The sequence below is a fragment of the Urocampus carinirostris genome, chromosome 1 (genome assembly GCF_059441175.1).
Source record: "Urocampus carinirostris isolate Australia breed hairy pipefish chromosome 1, RoL_Ucar_1.0, whole genome shotgun sequence".
Taxonomy (NCBI): domain Eukaryota; kingdom Metazoa; phylum Chordata; class Actinopteri; order Syngnathiformes; family Syngnathidae; genus Urocampus; species Urocampus carinirostris.
The window spans coordinates 45,188,851-45,208,604 of record NC_142349.1 but is presented as its reverse complement, the minus strand read 5'-3'; the positions used below and the strand labels follow the sequence as shown (position 1 = coordinate 45,208,604).

The 19,754-nt window shown below is 42.3% G+C and overlaps 2 protein-coding genes and 1 non-coding gene across 3 annotated transcripts; 2 read left to right on the top strand and 1 right to left on the bottom strand.

Moving 5' to 3' along the window:
- Positions 1-571: 571 nt before the first annotated feature.
- Positions 572-13,638, top strand: kpnb1 (karyopherin (importin) beta 1). The gene is made up of 22 exons (XM_088341471.1): positions 572-1,191; positions 1,811-1,869; positions 3,205-3,387; positions 5,379-5,579; positions 6,690-6,842; positions 6,917-6,976; positions 7,051-7,140; positions 7,267-7,377; positions 7,559-7,660; positions 7,732-7,956; positions 8,071-8,262; positions 8,351-8,481; positions 8,592-8,739; positions 8,893-8,964; positions 9,029-9,173; positions 9,238-9,320; positions 10,272-10,379; positions 10,455-10,598; positions 11,549-11,654; positions 12,164-12,278; positions 12,348-12,509; positions 12,658-13,638. Coding segments are annotated over exons 1-22 (2,631 nt in total). The 5' UTR covers positions 572-1,151; the 3' UTR covers positions 12,659-13,638.
- On the bottom strand, positions 11,329-19,131 carry jmjd8 (jumonji domain containing 8). Its single transcript, XM_088341483.1, has 9 exons — positions 18,896-19,131; positions 18,698-18,793; positions 18,557-18,605; positions 15,734-15,830; positions 15,590-15,658; positions 14,969-15,088; positions 14,827-14,894; positions 14,438-14,572; positions 11,329-13,909 (listed from the first exon to the last, which is right to left on the bottom strand). The coding sequence occupies exons 1-9, from the start codon at positions 19,009-19,011 to the stop codon at positions 13,829-13,831; spliced, it is 831 nt and encodes a 276-aa protein (XP_088197609.1). The 5' UTR covers positions 19,012-19,131; the 3' UTR covers positions 11,329-13,828.
- On the top strand, positions 11,686-11,829 carry LOC148374844 (small nucleolar RNA SNORA79). Its single transcript, XR_015849102.1, has one exon. It is a non-coding gene; the product is annotated as a small nucleolar RNA SNORA79 (small nucleolar RNA).
- Positions 19,132-19,754: the final 623 nt, after the last annotated feature.

Below are 19,754 nucleotides of genomic sequence, written 5' to 3'. Positions count from 1 at the left end.
AAGTTAGAGCTTTCTTAGTTGTGCCAACATCTCCTGGCTTGTGTCATCATTGAACTGTCACTTGCATTTCTTTGACACCCTCGAAAAAACTCCTTTATTTCCATTTGGGGGGGGATTTAGGTTGCTGTTTGGTCTGTACCTAAAACAGGCATTTTCTTACACCATTTTCATGATGCACTTAAAAAAACACGACGAGCGTAAAACAAATGCAACCCCTCTCGACCTCATTCATTTTTTTCCGCCCCGAGCTGCTTTGATAAAAGTAAAATAAAAAAAAGTACGATGGGGAAAAAGATAAAGGGCTCTTTGTTAACACATACTTAGTAGAAATACGCCCCCCACTTCTAACAAATGTGAATTGATTGCAAATATCCCACTAGTCTGAAATGGCGACGTCACTTTTCTCATCAGACGTAACGTGATGAGAGTAACTCCTTCAAAGTAAAGTCACTTGTGTCACGAATGAGTTACGTCAGCGTGTGTTTTCCCACGACACTTCAACCAAAACAAAATGTTAAACGTCGTCATTGTGTAAACTGATGAAAGTCAATGAACGATAAAACAACAGAAATCATCAAGGGCATGCGCCGATTCGGATAACCGGAACACACGTGTTCACTTGCAACAAGAGCTCCAGTTTGTTACGGTTGTGGCCTTTTGTCTTTGAAACAAGATTTATTAAAATTTCTGTTCAATCATCGACGAGGTAGACATCTTGAAATACAATGTTAATCATTTTACGGAAACCGCGGAGACGGCGATGAAAACCGCTGTTCGGGTTTCCGCCCTGCGGCATTGACATATGTCTGAAGGTCCCTGAATGCATCGGTCGAGGTGCCATATCCTTCCGCTTGCCGGGAGCGCGCGTGGCCCAGAGGAGAGATATCCTTCCGCTTGCCGAGAACGCGCGGCCTTTCCCTCGCGACGCAACACGAGCGAGCGAGCAATGTGAACGGGCGGCGGCGAGGCGTCTTCAGCTCACCACCTTAACCACGAGCAACGACAGTAGAGCGACCCTTAAACAACGTTCTTCCCAACAACCCACGCCTCAAAACGGGAATATCTTCATCATCACCGAGCGGGACGAGTCAGTCTGTCAGTCTAAGCCAAACTCTCGACTGGCGCGCGAGCGGGTGCCGGCGACAGGCGGAATGGAGCTCATCACAATCCTCGAGAAAACCATATCTCCAGGCGAGTGGGAGTCTGTATTGACCTTAGCAAATGCTGCTTTGCTATCGCTACGCCGAGGTCTACGCAGGGCCCGAGTTGGCTAGACTGTCTCCGGTTGGCCGGTGAAAGTTTGGTGCTCTGGGCGTGCTGATTAGTTAGCCAACCGGCTACCTAGCATTGTGCTAACGCGACGCACGGCCTCTCGCTCCCGCTCTCGGTTTGCGTTAGTATGTGTTTGATCAACGTAAAGCGGTCTTCTCGGTTATAATAAGAACACGTCATGTCCTTTAATGGTCGCCGGGTGTGGTTCGGGGTGGACTTGTCGATTTCTTCGATTTTGTCATCCGCCCCTGCCCATGCCGTTAGCCACACGCCTAGCTCAGTAGAGTGTAGCATTCAGCCATCCACATTTATTTGTGAACACCCTAGCATACAAGCTGCGGTACAAAACTAACTTGTCCTAAAGCAGAGTGAAAATAGTGACATGTTCTTGTTTATCACATTTATGCCCCCGTTTATTACTGTCTCTTGCAAGCTAGCGTGCTATAAATCGCTAGCACACACGTTGGACCCTTGCAGTGCTTCATTTTGATTTCCACAACCTGAAAGTTTCATAGAATCGTGTATTTCTTGTGTGCAGATCGAAATGAATTGGAGGCGGCGCAAAAGTTCTTGGAGCAAGCGGCTGTAGAGAACCTGGTGAGTTCGGCGCGCGGGCGGGCTCGCCCGGCGTTAGCTTTTTCAGCATCGGGACCGCCCGGCTACACCCTGAATTTGGCGTGGCTCGCCTTAGAGAAGTGGGGACATCTTTTCGTCGTTTACTCTATTGGAGAAGGTGGTCTAGAACGAATTACTATACAGCCAGCGTATTGTGTGGATTTTAGTTGTTGATTTAAAGTTCAAAGACATGTTATTGCAGTGCATTGTGGGCTAGTGACGTCACTGGTCTAAACATTGCATGCATACCAGTGTCCTTCCTCTTGATTTGGATTTTGGTGCAATTACAAATGTAATATATGTACATATTATACACACACACACACCGGGGCCATATCCCCCTAGTGGGAGGTGGCTAGAGTCAAGAACACATTCCTGACTCTTTCTGGGAGATTAATAGAGGGGATTCCCAGCCCCCTCTCTCAACCCAACTGATGCGTTGGGTGTCATTAGGTGACCAAACCCCCTAATGCCAAGCAATGTTGTAAGTCTTAGGTATGGCTCGGCCGAGGCTTGAACCAGCAACCTGAGTCTCGGGGCGGGCGCGCCGCCACCAATTACAAATGTAAATTATTTTAACATTCGAGTTTCAAAATAACCCATGCTGTCATTAGCAGCTAACTGCACTTGTCTAATGTCTGTAATAATCTGTGTTATCCGTAATGTTACATTAACTTTTCACATACATGTCCCCTATCCAATTACAGCTAATGTGAAAATGTTTTATTTTCAATTCTGCATTCTATCAATATATACCTGTACTTGACTGTCTGACTTAAGGTACATAATTTGGCTAAACTGCCAACAAACGGTAAGCAGCACTGTTTAGTTTATCCTTAGAATAGCAATTATTTTAAATTGTTATGTTGAAGCAGGGGTCTCCCACCTTTTTCAAACTGAGCTCCTTTTTGTGACTAATAAGCCCAAACAAGTTTGATATACATTTCTAAAATAACTTTTTTACTATTTTATTACATCGTTATTACCAGGTTAATTTACGGAAGTAGGGTTAAATGGACTCAATCAGTCACCAAAAATAGTTTTTCTAGAATATCACTGTTGTATTTTCAGAACAGGTCCACAGGCACCCCAGCTGTGCCCGTAGGGGGCACCCTGGTGCCTCCAGGCACCACGTTAAAGGCCCCCTGCATTGGTCAGCATGGTATCTTTTATTGCCAGTTAAATGGTAATAAAGTGACAGAATCCTGTTGACTCATTTGCAATGTATTTTCGGTGTTAACCAAATTGAAATTTCATTTGAAACCTGGCAGACATTGATGACCACCGCCTATAACCTTTGACCTCCTCTCCCATCAGCCTACCTTTCTGGTGGAGTTGTCCAAAGTGTTGGCCAATCCAGGCAACACACAGGTGGCGCGTGTGGCAGCAGGTCTGCAGGTGAAGAACTCTTTGACCTCCAAAGATCCGGACGTCAGAGCGCAGTATCAACAAAGATGGCTGGCCGTGGACGCAAACGCTCGCTGCCAGATCAAAAACTACGTAAGTTGTGGCCTTGGGCTGACTTTTGGGTGGAAATATAATGGAAGGCCGCTGGGTAAATTAACATTGAATGTTTTTATACATCACTTTTAGTCGAATTTTGGTATCTGGTAAGTGCTTTATAAATTGTTTTGGCTCTAAAAGACCTGGTGCATCAAAATACGGTCCTATGATGCCATCTGCCGGACCGTGGCGGTAATAAAATAATTCCATTATTTGCATTGAATGGACGCGCTGAGACTCAATTTGATGAACTAAATCGTTGCCAACCCTTTTAACAATCAATTTGATCGATTCATTGTTGTAGTCCTAAACCACAATTTCCCCTAATGTATCCCTTGCCACCAAACAACTGGTGAAAAATACATTTTGTGCGTTTGTTTCATTGACAAAGTATGTGCTAAAAATTAAATCAAAATCTTCTTAAAACAGGTAATGTAGTGACAGAATTCTCATTCATGTTGTGCTGTAATATTTGAACGAGGGTTGGTTACATCTAGGGTAAGGAAGTGTAGGAAGAGGTGTTTAACAATGCAAGATGAGATGATCATAAGGTTATTCCAACCATCAGACACTTGATGTCTCTGGGGGTTCCCCAGCACAGTTGGCTTTCTCAAATGCTTAGCAACAGCTTGACCTGCTTTTGAGTCCGACTGTATTGCAGATAACATGACCACATTTAACCAAAGTCCTGTAATATTCCTAGTTAAAGAAAATTACAACTAAATATTGAGGTTGATAAACTCCTGACATGGGGAGGGATTGGGAGGGTGGGCATTCCTATAGTTGAATGAATGGAGTTCGTGTCATTACAAATTCTGTTTAATACAAAATGCTACATATTTTTGGGTCCAACATCACACAACGATTTTAAGGGTGTGGTTGTTGAATGGTAGTCCTTTGTAAAATCATATCTACTGTGGCCCATGCTTGTTTTTAAAATCTTTACATAATTCGCAGGTTTTTTAGTAAAAGCACAGGATATAACTTACTTAAAAATTAAACACTTTGGCGATTTGGACTAAAAAATGATGAGGTTGAGACGAACTGCTGTGGCCACTGGTATCCAATTACTTTCAGCAATTGGTGGATGCAGCAGTTTGTTGTCACCACAACCATGCAGATTTGGAAACCTAGAAGAACGGTACGATGTGGGGGAATTCTAGGCATGTACACACCCATGGCAGGGTTGCCTCACAGAGCGCCCTTGTCATGCCTACACCATATGACCCACACTTGTGCCCAACACGAAAAAAGTACTCGCTTCATTATTAAATAAATTGCAACTTTGTGGGGTGGTATTTTAGATTTTTTTTGTTTTGTTTTAATTTTTTGGGCTTTTTCTGTTTAAGTTTTTTTTATGAATCTGAGAGGTCTACTCTCTTGGCCTGTGTATTTCTTTTTGTGTATACTACGTTAGAATTTGTCCAGAACCTCATAATTACCTCTGCTTCTTAGAAACCCGGGCTGCCATGCCTCTGTATGGATAGCTGACATTAGGTTTCTCCCCCGCAGGCCTCCCCCTCCCTCATTATTTCTCTGCCTTCCAATGTCTTGGATATTACTTATTTGCTGGTGTATGCATATTCATTCCTAAGGATATAGGGTAAAATCTCCCTGCTGTTTTGTTTTTTAAGAATAATATTTTTAATGTAATAATGCAGAAAAAAATTGAGACTTATTTTTCTTATGTCGATGAATTTCCCACTTCTATTTATACCTACCAACCCCAGAGTTTCAGTATAAACTCAGAGATACACAATTAACAAATCTCACCACTGCACCAATTGTGTTCTGAAGGAAACCGCATGTGCTAGACGCAAGTTTATTGCAAATTGCAATGTAGTTGTTCTTTCAGTTCGGTTTTTATTTGACTAAAGGAATATTTCGGTAACCAAGAAATACTTCGACCTTACAAAATATTTTGTAAAAAAACACACACAACCGTATTTGATCTAATAATCCTATTTTCCCTCATGCGTGTCTTGCAGGTTCTACAGACACTGGGCACAGAAACATACCGGCCCAGTTCTGCATCGCAGTGTGTGGCTGGCATCGCCTGCGCTGAGATTCCGGTTCACCAGTGGCCCGAACTCATCCCGCAGCTGGTGGCCAATGTGACGGGCCCGTCCAGCACTGAGCACATGAAGGAGTCTACTCTAGAAGCTATTGGATACATCTGTCAGGATATTGTGAGTGCTGCTAGCAGCTATGTGCAAATAGAAGAAGCCTCAATTTTTTGCATTTTGCTTGCGGACACAAAAAAGGGGCCACAAATTATTGCAAGTGCCTTTCCCACAATGGCTATGGTATGTTTTGGGGAGCTTGTATATGGAAAAAGTTAACAATGCTGCCAGTTGATTTCCTCATACATGGTCCACAACTCAACAGTACATTCGCCTGTTTGTCGCATAGCATGTACATGGAAGTACGTCAGACCTCATGACCAGTCAGCCCTTCAAATTTGCTTTGATGAAACAGAGTCCTTCCTGTATCTGATTAACATTAGTATATTACTGAATGTAGATTTGTATTATTGTGGCAGAAATATTTGGTGCTCGTGGATGTTCATGGCGCAGTTGCATAATGGTATCATCCAGCTGCCCAGTATATATACTCGATAGAACTCCTCAGTCCACACATTATATTGCTGTTTTATAGAATCATGTTTTCTCATCAGTACTAGTAAACTGAAAAGAAATGGTGGAAAGAGATGAGACACAACTTCTGAATCCTCTGATTTTCGTCATTTATTCAGTCTTAGACACCCTACATTTAACTTATTAAGGCCTAAAGCGCATTAACGATCCTGTTCTAATCCAACTTTGTCTGATAAAGGTTCTGGAAAACAAGCCGGTCTGCTACCTTTGAGGAACAGATGCTAACATATATGTTCAAAAAGATGTGCATAAAGATTCCCTTAATACCTGTTCAATTCATCCTGACCTGGATGCTAAAGATTTTGCATCCCATGTTTGCCATTAGTAACTTTTTTATCCATCTGCCTAAAATTGAAGACCCCATTTAATGAAAGAAAATCAAATCCAATTTTAAAAACTATATACAACTTTTTTCATCTAATTGATTACGAAGATTGATACCTGGCCTAATAGATGCTTGCAATTTGGTTCGTCCTAAAGTATTGATAAACAATGACGATTGCTGAATGACTGAGACACACAATTTGTTGATTTGCCCATATCTCATTGCAGCTGTAAGCTAAGGAGTTTAAATAAGTTCTTGAACAGAATGTTTTGCCTTACATGGCTTTATTATTATAATTATTATGTTTTTACACTCAGGATCCTGAACAGCTTCAAGAAAGTGCAAACCAGATCCTGACTGCTATCATCCAGGGCATGAGAAAAGAAGAACCCAGCAACAACGTGAAATTGGCCGCAACAAACGCACTTCTCAATTCTTTGGAGTTCACCAAAGCGAACTTCGACAGGGAGGTGTGATGCTGATAATTTGTTGGAGCTAACTTGCACAATCAGTTGCTCATCTTTTCCATGTGTGTGTTTCGTAGACAGAGAGACATGTCATCATGCAGGTGGTGTGCGAGGCAACGCAATGTCCAGACACTCGGGTGAGTAACTTCTTGGGGCCATTGGAAACCTTACCCCAAGATTATACAGCTGCTGGAGTAATCCTTTTCTTTAGGTCCGGGTTGCAGCCCTGCAGAACTTAGTCAAGATCATGTCCTTGTATTACCAGTACATGGAAGCTTACATGGGCCCGGCTCTGTTTGCGGTAAGAGTGATAGAAAAACTAAACTAGTGGCCCAATCTGAGACTCAAAATTGCGAATGGTGACTCTTGAAGACCAAGACCAAAAAGAACCTGTCATGTACAAACGTACAGATGTTTGTCTTACCAGATCACCATCGAGGCCATGAAAAGTGAGATTGACGAGGTGGCACTGCAGGGCATAGAGTTCTGGTCAAACGTTTGTGACGAGGAAATGGATCTTGCCATTGAGGCGTCTGAGGTGTGTAAGCATGTTCTTACAATTGATGGCCAGAAGAAAATATATTGACAGTTGCTCCACTACGTAACTTTGTATTGTTTTAAGCCTTATCAACAATTTTGAATTGTCTACTTCATCAAACTGAATAGTGAGAAATGAAGGAATACTTGAAATTGGGTTGCCCTTGTGTTTTATCAACCAGGCATCGGAACAGGGTCGTCCCCCAGAACACACAAGTAAGTTCTACGCCAAGGGGGCACTGCAGTATCTGGTCCCCATCCTTACGCAGACCCTCATCAAGCAGGTAAAGTTTAACATGGTCCATTCCTTGCATTTGTTTTCCCTTTGTTGACTCTTTTCAATGACCCTGCTCAGGATGAGAACGACGACGATGACGACTGGAACCCGTGCAAGGCGGCGGGTGTTTGTCTGATGCTGTTGTCTACATGCTGCGAGGATGACGTGGTGCCACACATCCTGCCCTTCATTAAAGAGAACATCAAACACCCGGACTGGCGCTACCGCGACGCCTCTGTCATGGCCTTTGGCTCAATCCTAGAAGGACCCGAGCCAAACCAACTCAAACCACTCGTCATCCAGGTCCGTTTTTATTTTTCCTTTTGTCATTTTTAACCGATTCACGTCCTGGGTTTTCAATGGTCTTAAGTCACACGGCTTCCGATTGGCTGCAAGTCTTAGATCTTGTTTGTTCAGGCGATGTCGACCCTGATTGAGCTGATGAAAGACCCTGCCGTTGTGGTGAGGGACACCACGGCATGGACGGTGGGCCGTATTTGTGAGCTCCTGCCTGAAGCAGTTATTAACGAAGTCTACCTGGGACCATTGCTGCAGTGCCTGATCGATGGCCTGGGGGCTGAACCCCGGGTGGCACATAACGTTTGCTGGGTAAGTGAGTTAGATGCATGGCCAGCATAAAGGTGGCTGTGGCATGCTGAGATGAGAAGCTGATGCGTGGCCTGCACTCAACAATCAGGCGTTCACGTCTCTGGCGGAGGCAGCTTATGAGGCCACAGAGGCGGCTGAAGACCAGGAAGAGCCCAGCACGTACTGCCTGTCATCTTCCTTCGAACTTATTGTCCAGAAACTGCTAGAAACGACAGACAGGTCAGGCTCTTCCTTAAGGGTCACTGGACAAAGCCCTGGTGTATGCCGACCCAAAAAGTATTGCGCTGATATTAAAAAAATACGTCTTTTTGCTGTTGGTTACTGCGCAGGCCTGATGGCCATCAGAACAACCTGCGCTCGGCAGCCTACGAGGCACTGATGGAGATTGTGAAGAACAGTGCAAAGGATTGTTACCCTGCTGTGCAGAAAACGACCTTGGTTATCATGGAGAGGCTACAGCAGGTTTTACAGATGGAAGTGAGGAACAATTTGATTTCTATTTCGGGCGTGGAATTCTCTGTTTGTAAGGCACTGCTTAGTACAGCTACAATTTGTTAGTTGGCTTATTTTACCTAAGCATTGCCTGAGAACTTACTTGATTCAGTTTTGCCTGTTGCTTTCTGTGTTCAGTCTCACATCCAGAGTACCTCTGACAGAATCCAGTTCAACGACCTTCAGTCACTGCTGTGTGCCACGCTCCAGGTGAGCCTTCACCCCCTTCACCTCTCGTCGCAACAACTTGCCTCTGATGTGGTCTGTTTTCCAGAATGTTTTGCGGAAGGTGCAGCCTCAGGACGCCTTAAAGATCTCGGACGTGGTGATGGCCTCTTTGCTCCGCATGTTTCAGAGCACAGCAGGTTCCGGATGTGTCCAACAGGAGGCGCTCATGGCAGTCTGCACCCTAGTTGAAGGTAATGCTAGCTGTCACGGTGACACGCAAACTTTTCCCAAACATCATTTTTACTTGGGTTTCAGTTTTGGGAGCTGAATTCGAGAAATACATGGATGCCTTCAAGCCTTTCCTCATAGTCGGCCTCAAGAATTATGCTGAGTATCAGGTACAGGCTTTTTTTCTTAAATCCAAAATTGGCCATCCTGCTAAACACCCACTAGGTAGAAAAATTTATCATTAACATTTTAAAATGGTTCACTTAACGTTATAATAATGCTGTAAAAATATAATTGTGTTGTACGGCAAAGAAAATCTGAAATGATGAAGGCTTAAGGATTATGGCAGCTGTAACGATGCTCCTCTCCCTAACTTGAAAGATGAAAAATGTCATGCCTATGGTGGCTGTAGCTCAGGATATACGTAGCATGTTGTGCAGTAACCCGAGTGTCACCGGTTTCAATCCCCCTTTCTGGTGTACGGAAACATGGATGGCATGGTTTTCTGGTGGTTGTGTACATGATTTTGACCTTTCATTCCGTGAAACCCACAGACCTGGACAACATACTAGGATTATTTTAACTAATTACATTTTTTTATAATGCATTATACTGTCATTCATTAAGACATTAAATGTCAGGTAAAACTGAGACTTTAACATGGCTGTTTACAAATCTTGCAAAACGATTAACTTACAATAAGTAATTTTTATACATGTAAAGTCACTAAAATCATACCTACGTAAATAAGTATTTTTATTGGACATTAAACATTCTCTAATTTTAAATCTGGATGCATAACTTACAAGAGTTTACGTTGACATCTAAATCCAGCACGTGATTGTAATTCATGAAAACCTTTGACTGACTGCTGTAAATATTCTCAAAGCAAACACAGGAAAGTTACTTTTGTAGGTCAACAGATCATACCAGACTCGAACAAAATTTCGCAAAATGTGACTACACAATATTAAGGACATGATTTTCCTTTGACTGAAATGATGACTCCAACCCGTTGTCATTCGTTATTGTAAACGAATCCAATATAACGTTGATCGATGGGGTGAATTCAATGTTGTCTTCGACAACTGCATTTTAAATTGAGAAATTTGTTCTTGAAGGTGTGCCTAGCTGCCGTAGGGTTGGTGAGCGACCTTTGTCGGGCGCTGTCGTCGAACATACTTGGCCATTGCGACGAGATCATGCATCTTCTACTGGAGAACCTCGGGGTGAGTGTGAGAGACCCGAGTCCCCCCTCTCTCTTTGCCCTCGACACCACGTCTGATGCGTTTGTACTCACGCAGAATGAGAACGTCCACCGGTCAGTGAAACCGCAGATTCTGTCTGCGTTTGGGGACATTGCCATGGCTATCGGAGGACATTTCAAGAATTACCTGGAAATTGTATTGGACACACTGCAGCAGGCTTCGCAGGCCCAAGTGGATAAGGTGATCTCCCGGTCGGGTTCCCCTGCTTCTCTGTGACTGCAATTGTAAAGTGCCATTTTTCAAGGAGTCATGCCACATGTTCGATTTTTGACACTATGGGCCCTCTGCTCAAAAAATTGCTTCCTTTTTCCGTTTTAAGTCTGCAATAGTTTTAGTCCCTAAATCTTGCGATTGACTTAAAACTGTCAACCAACAAGTAAAAACTCAGCCAAAGATACTTAAACGTTTTCTAAGTCACATTGAACTAGACTGTAAAGGAAAAAGCTCTGGATGCACCAACCTTTTGGCCCAAAAAATAAAACCCAAAAAGCATCTGGGTTGTGTTATGTAAAACTTTAGGCAAGGCTTGCTAGGCTGGCTTTAAACCAAAGGGGTTGCACAAAAGTTCTTGTTTTGCGCCCGAAAAGGGGGATGAAAAGTGCTGTCAAAACTAGGGACTCTGCCAATATTTTACCAACCAGACGTTTTCTTTGAAGTTTAAGTGTACCTCCAATCCTATGCCTTTGGTGGCCACTTGGCGGAGGTTTATATGCTAACATAATAATAATAATAATTTCCTTGTATTGTCATTCTGTGTAACAATGTACACAGAACGAAATGTCGATTGCACCTGACCCGTTGTAGCGAGCCGATGCAGCCGCAGACTACTAGGTTAACATTTTACAAATCCTCAATTTTAATTTGCAAACACACACATTGAGTGTGACATTCAATACAAATGCCCCAAAAGTGGGAAGAGTTGACGTTTATTTTAATGCAAATGTGTATGTATGAGTGACCGGTTTGTACACAGCGTTGGCGGCTACACAATAAATCCATCCTCCGAATTTCATGACTATTCACGCTCCTATTCATTCCAAACCCAAGATTGCCCAAACAATCTTGTTCATGTAAAATGTACGTTTTGACTTTGCAACACACACTTCTAATTGTGTATTGGTGTGTGGCAGACTGACTACGACATGGTGGACTACCTAAACAGTCTGCGAGAGGGCTGCCTGGAGGCGTACACGTGTATCATTCAGGGGCTTAAGGGCGACCAGGAGAACGTCAACCGTAAGAGCTGGCCTGTTTTTTTCCACATGCTTGATGTCCGTTCCGCTTCCTGTCTGCAGTCTCTATCAGGACGCTTTAATGACATCATAGAAAATTAGGGTCCTTTTCACCCAGAAAGCTGTCGGCCTAGCGCCAAAGCACACACGGCTTGCTGGTTTTGCAGGACCTGACAGATTTCCTCAATTTTCTTAAAGGGCATTATAGGAGGCTGTTAAATCAAAATGCACTTTTGGTGATAAGTAGCATGGAAATTAGTGAAGTTTCTCTTAAAATAAGTTGCTCCCAAACCCTGATTTGGGCTTACTCCCTTTGGCCACTCTATTTGATGATTCATATAAAGTGCTGGCTTTCAGCTCCGGAGCTTTCTATAATGTTCATTCCTTGATACCCAATCACCACAAAGGGATTGTAAAAGATGGTTTTCAGAACTATGCAGCTGCAAAACATCCAATTGCTTTTCAAGCAACGTGTGACTGATTTTGAATGACCGGCTTGTGTTGCGGCGCCAGCGGATGTGATGCTAGTGCAGCCGCGCGTGGAGTTTATCCTGTCCTTCATCCATCACATCGCCGAAGACGACGACCACTCAGACGTAGTAGTTGGCAACGCTGCCGGATTAATCGGGTAAGGCGCCCATTTTGCCCACATCTCCTCTACTTGCATGGTCCGCGACCTAAAGTGCTTGTGCGACAGGGACCTCTGTGCAGCGTTTGGCAAAGATGTGTTGAAACTGGTGGAAGCTCGGCCGCTCATCAACGAACTGTTGACAGAAGGACGGCGCTCCAAAACCAGTCGGACCAAAACACTAGCCACTTGGGCCACAAAGGAGCTACGAAAGCTCAAAAACCAGGCCTGGTCAGTATCGTGCACCGACAATTTTCACTCATCGTCCACAATTCAGTGTTTATAATATCACTCAGGATTTTCTATGTAAAACGCTCAATGTCATGTTATGAAATATTTGCACTTACAGAATAAAGGTTCAACTAAATTTTTGTGTCAGATCCATACGGCGATATGGGTGAGCGGCATGTGTGCGTCGGGACAGAAGTTGAGGGCGAAACGGACGACGCCGTCTTCCTGGCAAAGCCTCAACTTTCTTGACTTGAGACGACGATGACCACAACAATAATGACGACAATGAGTGTCTGTATGAGACGACGTCACCGCGCGGTTTGCCTGGCCCTACCTTTCCTCCTGCTCTTCTTCTTGGCCCTATGTCCCGACAGCCTGTGGACAAAAGACTTCTCCTAAATAAAAGCCCCAATCCTCATCTTCCCCCTCAACCCCTTATCATGCCCCACAGTTCCATTTCTGTGATGACTCTCCCAATGGGGAAAGGATTAAATCACACTTTTTGTTGTTTTGATGATTCTCTGGACCGGACCGTCATGGACCGATAACGGAGTTGAGTCACACCAACCCCACGGCCCCCCTTTCCTCGGCATCTGTTGGCCCGTTACCGACTCGGCGCGAAGAATTTTCACGATTAAAGTACTTGGGGGGTGAGTGCCAAAGAAAATGCCTGCACTTGGTTTGGATTTTGGGTCACTCAACATTTTTGCTTGAGAATTGAAGACATTTGTCAAAGCTTCTATTTTTCCATTCAGAAAGAATAAGAACAAAAAAAATAAATCATCTGTCACATTCCCCAAGCACGTCCTGTCTCACTTTCCTTTCAACATCCTGGACTCACTTAAGACTCTGAACTTGGACCGTTTGTCTTTTTTTGGGCTGTTTTATACACGGCAAAGAACATTGACTGTTTTTTGGCAGGACCGCTGCTATCGGGAGCATATGCTGTTGTGCTTTTTGGACCCGCCTACTTCCGGTCCAAAAACCCAGCCGAGCGTCCTTCCGGGGCTTTTATTTTGGTGAGCTGTGGCGGCTGTTGGGAGAAAAACTTTCACTGTTGACATGTTCAACTTAAGTTGTCAACGACTTTCATTTCTTATTGAGTGAACTAATAAAAGTCTATATTGTACCGAAGCGTTGGTACCTCTTTCACACCTTGCAACTGTTCCAGTCACAACTCACATATGCAGACTTGTCAATTAACAATGGCCACCCATTTTCATGTTGCAACATAAAGTTCAGTTGGAAATGTATTATGAGTGAAGAAAAGAATGAGCTCAGCAGTAAATGTTCTTGTGTTCATGTCTTATACATGGGCTTCATCCCAGGAATGTCGAGATGAAGACGCTAGTGTCCAAGTTGAGTGTGGCATGCCACCAACGATCAGGAAAGTAGAGCACCTGAAGGCAAAGTCACCAATAATACCATTACTTGCAATCAAATGCTGCACAGTTGCAATAATCCCAAATTACAATTGCTTGTGTAAAAAAAAAAAGGAACTGTCCATTTATGGTGCCTCGTCAGCAGCATAAGTCTTTGTAACATAGGCGATGATCAAGGTTCAGTCCGAGCAAGTTCGGCTGCAGTTAAGCCAATATTTGCTTATGTAGTCGCCACATTGGCTAGCTAGTTGCTAATACTGATGGCACTTGCTTATCCCCTTTATTAAAGCAGTCTCAGCCAATAACTGGTGACTTATCAGGAGCGTGAACTTATGGGGACATTTAAATGTGCTAGACATTTCAAACATGGCCAAATTGATAATGTACTACACACTTCTCCAAGATTATTTTCTAAAGACGTTATCAAATACAGGGAGCTGATTAAACATTGTAGCAACTATTGCAGGCCCTCGAAACGTTAGTTTGCTCCCATTTGTCAATTCATAATTCTTAAAATTGTGGAATCTGTATGGCGTTTGTAGATACCTGTCCAGGTCGGATGGTGCACTGGAGTGGGGTCTCCTGTGGGGGCAACTCTGGGTAGATGTCTCTTAGCCACGAAAGGGTGCTCATGTTGGGGTGGAAGTGGGGATTCTTGTCTGGTGGGTACAAGAACCAACGCTGGCATGAAAAACAAGCCGTCAGTAAACCAGACATTGAAGGATTGTTCAAAATGTATAGCTGACACAGTGAGAGAAACGTTCAATGTCACATTGTATTGTGATCAAAATGAAAGTGACTTTTCGATATCTCAAAATCAAGTTGACTCTGCAAGAACACCCATATTGCTTCGTACTTTAACATGATTTTATATGTAGAATGTATGACATACATCTCAGTATTTTTTCTTGTATACTGTCCAAATTCCGACTTACTTTCCTCCCGTAGATAACCTCAGAGAATCCTGGCCCATGCCAATGGAAGGGTACGCCTGTTCCAGACCCTGGTAAAGGTTGAACATCGATGAGTATGATTACATATACATTCCTTTTCCTAGAAGAGACGATCACAACAGACCCGCAACACCAAAGCTGAAGGCTCGACTGGTGCCGGGCAGCAAGAAGGTTGGAGGGTCATAAACGTCCAAAAGGCTGCGCCACTCGCTCAGGTTGTTGTCGCCAAACATGTACAATGTATCTGAAATCCAAATGAAAAAAGCAAAACTTGTTTAGCCCATTAGGCCAAACTGACAAATTTAGCTGTATTTCTACAAAGCTGTTTTTTCTCATGCTTCCATACCTGTCACTAGAATGGCATTGCATTTTGTATGAAATTTCCACAAAATTTTTCAATACTAAAGATCCTCCACGTGCCTGTTTGCAGCACTAAGACAGAAAAAGGTGTTTTCAACACCCTCATTCTAAAGTATTCTAAGAATTAATTATAAAAGCCTATTAAGAAATATTTTTGCTGTTTTAAGCTTGTCCTGTACTCCTTTTAGTCCCTATTGGTTGACTGGTATTACTGATCTGGACCTTACAGGTGTAGAGCTTTATTGGTGCACTTATTTACCAAAATGGCCACCAAAATTAAACAATAATTGGGGCGGAAGAAGGTTTTATTTTATTCTATTTATTTATTTTTTCTTGATCTGCACATATTATGCAACATCACTTGTATTACTAAAGCGTATCTCACCGCTGCCCAAGGCATCTGGCGACTGCGGCTTGAGATGGACATCCACGTAATCCTTGAAGGACACGTCCACTGTGGACACATAACGGAACACAATCACATATTTGGCCTAAAGAAAATGATAGGAAGACAGCGGTGGCAGCTGACCTTTAGCGTATGAGTATGTGTTTGCTGTACTAAGGCGTACTTGCCGATGGCCGTAGAAGGCGAGTAAATTCCGCTTGGAGCACAAAGTGCGGAATTTCTACAATTTGACAAATTACAAACCTTTTACAAAAGACACAATCAAAAGCATGCATATAAAGGGACAGTGGGTATCATTCAGATATGAAAATGGGTGGAGTCTTATAAACGTGTGGAAGAAATACCGTATTTGGGTACAGTAACCGTGTCCGAAACTCATGACAAAAAGTTACCAGACACCAGGGCAGACAACTCTGAATAGTTACCTGCCCAGCCATAAAGTTGCCTGCCCCATTCTTCACAACTTGAAATGCAATAAGACGACAAATCGCAAAAAAACTCATTATTGCAAAGTAATAAGGAGTGATACTGAGAATATATAACAATTTTAATTGAAGTTTATTATAAATCTACTTAAAACATTGCATGTAAATGACATCGCTGTTTTCCATCTGCCATCAGTATGTACATGTATTTACTTATCTTCATTCATGCAATGTTTGCGTTGCGTCGTCTGCTACAAGCCTCGTGAACTCTTCTTTCCACGATGCTTTTAATGTACGTTAATGCTTTATAGCGTCATAAATTTCTGTTAGCTTCTTTCAAATATTTCTTCTGGGGCTGAGGTTTTGGCTTGATTCCTAACCACCTTTCCATTTTTCTTGTGTTCTCTGTGCATCTACTTTGGAAAATGATATACAAATTCAACCTTATAACGCTCGGGAAAGTCCGGAAGCACAAAGTTATTCGATGCAGGCTTCTGATTGGCTGCCGAGTATGCAAATTGCCAAACGAAATTCCTAAGTTTCCAAACCAAATGAAGATTTCGAAATTGGAATAAAGCAAACATTTGATTTGGAAAAAAAAACAAACCCTTTTTTTCTTGAAAAAGTTGTGGGCCATCTGGGCGGGGACGTTTTGTAAGTTGTACGCCCGACGAAAAAGATGCACGCCCTGGGTGTCCAGGCAGACGTTATTTCAGACACTGACAATGTGCACCCATCATTTTTAATTTAAAAATCTGCATAAAATGTCAGCTCACGTCAAAGGGACAAAGGTTTTTAAATACATGCGGCCATGATTCAAATCAGAAATTGACAACTATGAACAACATACCAACATTATATTTACACTGTTTTCAATTAATGTCCTTAAATCATTGTCAGATACACCAAAGATCATGTTTTTTTTTTTTTGCGTTTATATCTTTTAGGACTGCTTTCCCTTTCCATTCTCTTACTGTATATTGGTCTCTGGTACCATATATAAAATAGAGTAATAATGAGTATATCTAATGCATGAATAAATACAGTACTCCTGCTCACGCAAACTCCACTGATTTCTAAGTCAAACGCCCAATTCACACTGGGAAATTTCTCACAATACTCTTCGCCACCTTGGAATTTTTTTCTCTACATTTCATGTTGGTTCACCATTATTTTTACTTCAAAACAGGGAATTTTCTCATTAAAATTTTCATTCCTGATCATTTGATCACAAGATGTCACGGTATTGCGTCATACAACGAAACAAAAAAAACTGAAAAATGGAAAGTGTCCAAACCGCACCATTTTCCTTCTCGTTTTTGGATGTTGGGATCATCTGTAACAATGTGGTGGTGGACAAATGCATGTGAGCTTCCTCTTAGTGAAACTTGTGTTGTTTAGAAAAATAAAAATGTCTTGACATGTGAATATTAATAAATAAATAATAATACACATCTGATGGCTTATGCATACCTGTCAACCTGTACGTTTTTGCCATACAAAGTACTTTTAAGACGTGTACGACGTACAAGAAAATCGTACGGAAAAACGCTAATTTGTCAATTATGGGTACCATCTGGTATACACAGACTATCACGAAACGGCAGATCAAGTCAAACGAGTTCGAGTTGTGTAGTGAAAGGAAGTTCGTCTCTTTTTGGAGAACTGGCTTTTTTGGCTAAATGAAATTAAATGATCTGCATTTATATAGCGCTTTTCAAGTCAAGACTTCCCAAAGCGCCTTACAGTGTGATTCACATTTCCCAATAGCGGCCGTGCAGCCATGTAAGGCACTAACCTGCTTATTGGGGGTATTAGGGGTTCAGTGTCTTACCCAAGGACATGTAACACGGAGGAGCCGGGATTCGAACTGCGATCTCTTGATCCCAAGACGAGCGCTCTACCTCCTGAGCCACTGCCGCTCAACTCATTCAAGAGAGTCAGCTCTCAAACGGCTCACTTGTTTTGATGCATTATACTACGAATTATGTTGAATTATTGAATGAATTATGTATAAAGAGTATAAGTATAAAAGGAGAAAATGAAAAAAGACAGGTTTGTGGTTATCCCTTTAATCAGTATATTACCAACAATAATTTAATGTGGAAAATTTGAATAAGAAATTGTATTATTCTACTTAAATATATTTGCATGTATTTTTTCCTTCTACAGTGAACATTCATGGCTACTTCATTTTTGAACTTTTTTTTTTATAATAAACCTCATTCATGTCGATCAACTCACGATCTCACAACAAAATGTTAATTAACAATGTATATGATATAACGAAACACATGTACAATATAAATAATCACGTTTGGTAGAAAAACATGGTGTAAGATTATTTTGTAAGGGAAAATACGACAGTTTGTAAGGGCATGGAGCCGTGTAGGTTGACAGGTATGCTTATGTATTTTGATAAATCAATGTAAAGATAAATATGACACTGAAAATAATATATTAAAATAAAAACAACTTTATGAAAATGTAGACACACAAATGTAAAACAATCTAAACGTACAGCATTATCCGTCAGTCCCGTGATGATGACTGGTCTGCTATATGCGTAACTATGGAAACAAATCACAATGTTCGATTAGTGATTGGTCGCTCTTCTAGTTGGTTAGCATGAACAGGGGAAAAAAAGAAAAGTGTAGCTTACCTGCTCAGGAAGTGACGTAAGGACAGCGAAAAGCCGTCCAGCACTTCAATATTGCACGGCCCTTCATCCTCCGCGCTCAATTGGGACCCACACGACCTAGCGATGCGCATGCGCAAAGACACTTGTTTATCACAATCAGAACTTTGTTTTTCAAATGAAAACTCGTTTAAGTCGGTAATACTGCAGTTGAGAACTGACCAGCCGCCGTCGTCCCCCGTTTGTTGCTGTTGAGTGGGCGTTTGCGCCTTGATCAATAGTAAAAGGGAGAAAAGAGCCAGGCGGAAAGAGTTTTGATATGAAGTCAAATATTCCATTCAATTAAATATTTCAAATGACTCTAGTGACGAAAACGAAGCTCTACTATCTAGTTAGGTCGTGGACGAATGGTACCGCGAATCAGTTGACTGGTTTTCTTTTACTTCCTGGTAAACGACCAATCACAGCTTGCTCATTCCAAGTGCTGCGTTTAAACACATCGGGTTATTCCTAGTGTCGTGTCGGCGGTTAGCTTCAACTTCAGTTAAACACTTCAGAGGGTCAACTGCTTTCAAAGTACAAAATGTATGACAGCAAACATGACATTTCAAAATTGACAATTTATTTTCGAAAAACGACAAGTATTAGTACTTAATTCATGCGACGACACAATTTCTGTGTATTGCTTTTTAGTAATTATAATAGCATTAGCAACCAGAAGCTTACTTAGTTGTTTTAAGATGCATGTTAACCTCATCTCATCTCATCAGCTTATCACCGCTTATCCTCATTGGGGTCGCGGGGGGGCTGGAGCCCATCCCAGCCATCTCCGGGCAGTGGGCAGGGGACACCTTGAACTGGTTGCCAGCCAATCGCAGGTGCATGTTACCCTTTTCTCCCTTTATTAATGAATGCAATTCCCCTTTTAAAGTGATAAATACCGCACAAAGACACCGCGGCACCCATTTGCTCACAGAAAGACTACGTAGAATAATGCGGAGTGACATTGTGCTTGTCTCTGCTGTTTTTTAAATATTCCCATTTGTAAGTGGAGCACAAAAATTGTGACAATAAGAAAAGG

Coding starts and splice junctions, on each gene's coding strand:
- kpnb1 (XM_088341471.1), top strand. CDS start 1,152: ATGGAGCTCATCACAATCCTCGAGAAAACCATATCTCCAG. Junction 1,870..3,204: donor AAGCGGCTGTAGAGAACCTG/GTGAGTTCGGCG, acceptor CTCTCCCATCAG/CCTACCTTTCTGGTGGAGTT. Junction 5,580..6,689: donor GATACATCTGTCAGGATATT/GTGAGTGCTGCT, acceptor TTTTACACTCAG/GATCCTGAACAGCTTCAAGA.
- jmjd8 (XM_088341483.1), bottom strand. CDS start 19,011: ATGGAATATTTGACTTCATATCAAAACTCTTTCCGCCTGGCTCTTTTC. Junction 14,895..14,968: donor CTTCAGCTTTGGTGTTGCGG/GTCTGTTGTGAT, acceptor AACCTTTACCAG/GGTCTGGAACAGGCGTACCC. Junction 13,910..14,437: donor GCACCATCCGACCTGGACAG/GTATCTACAAAC, acceptor CTTTGCCTTCAG/GTGCTCTACTTTCCTGATCG.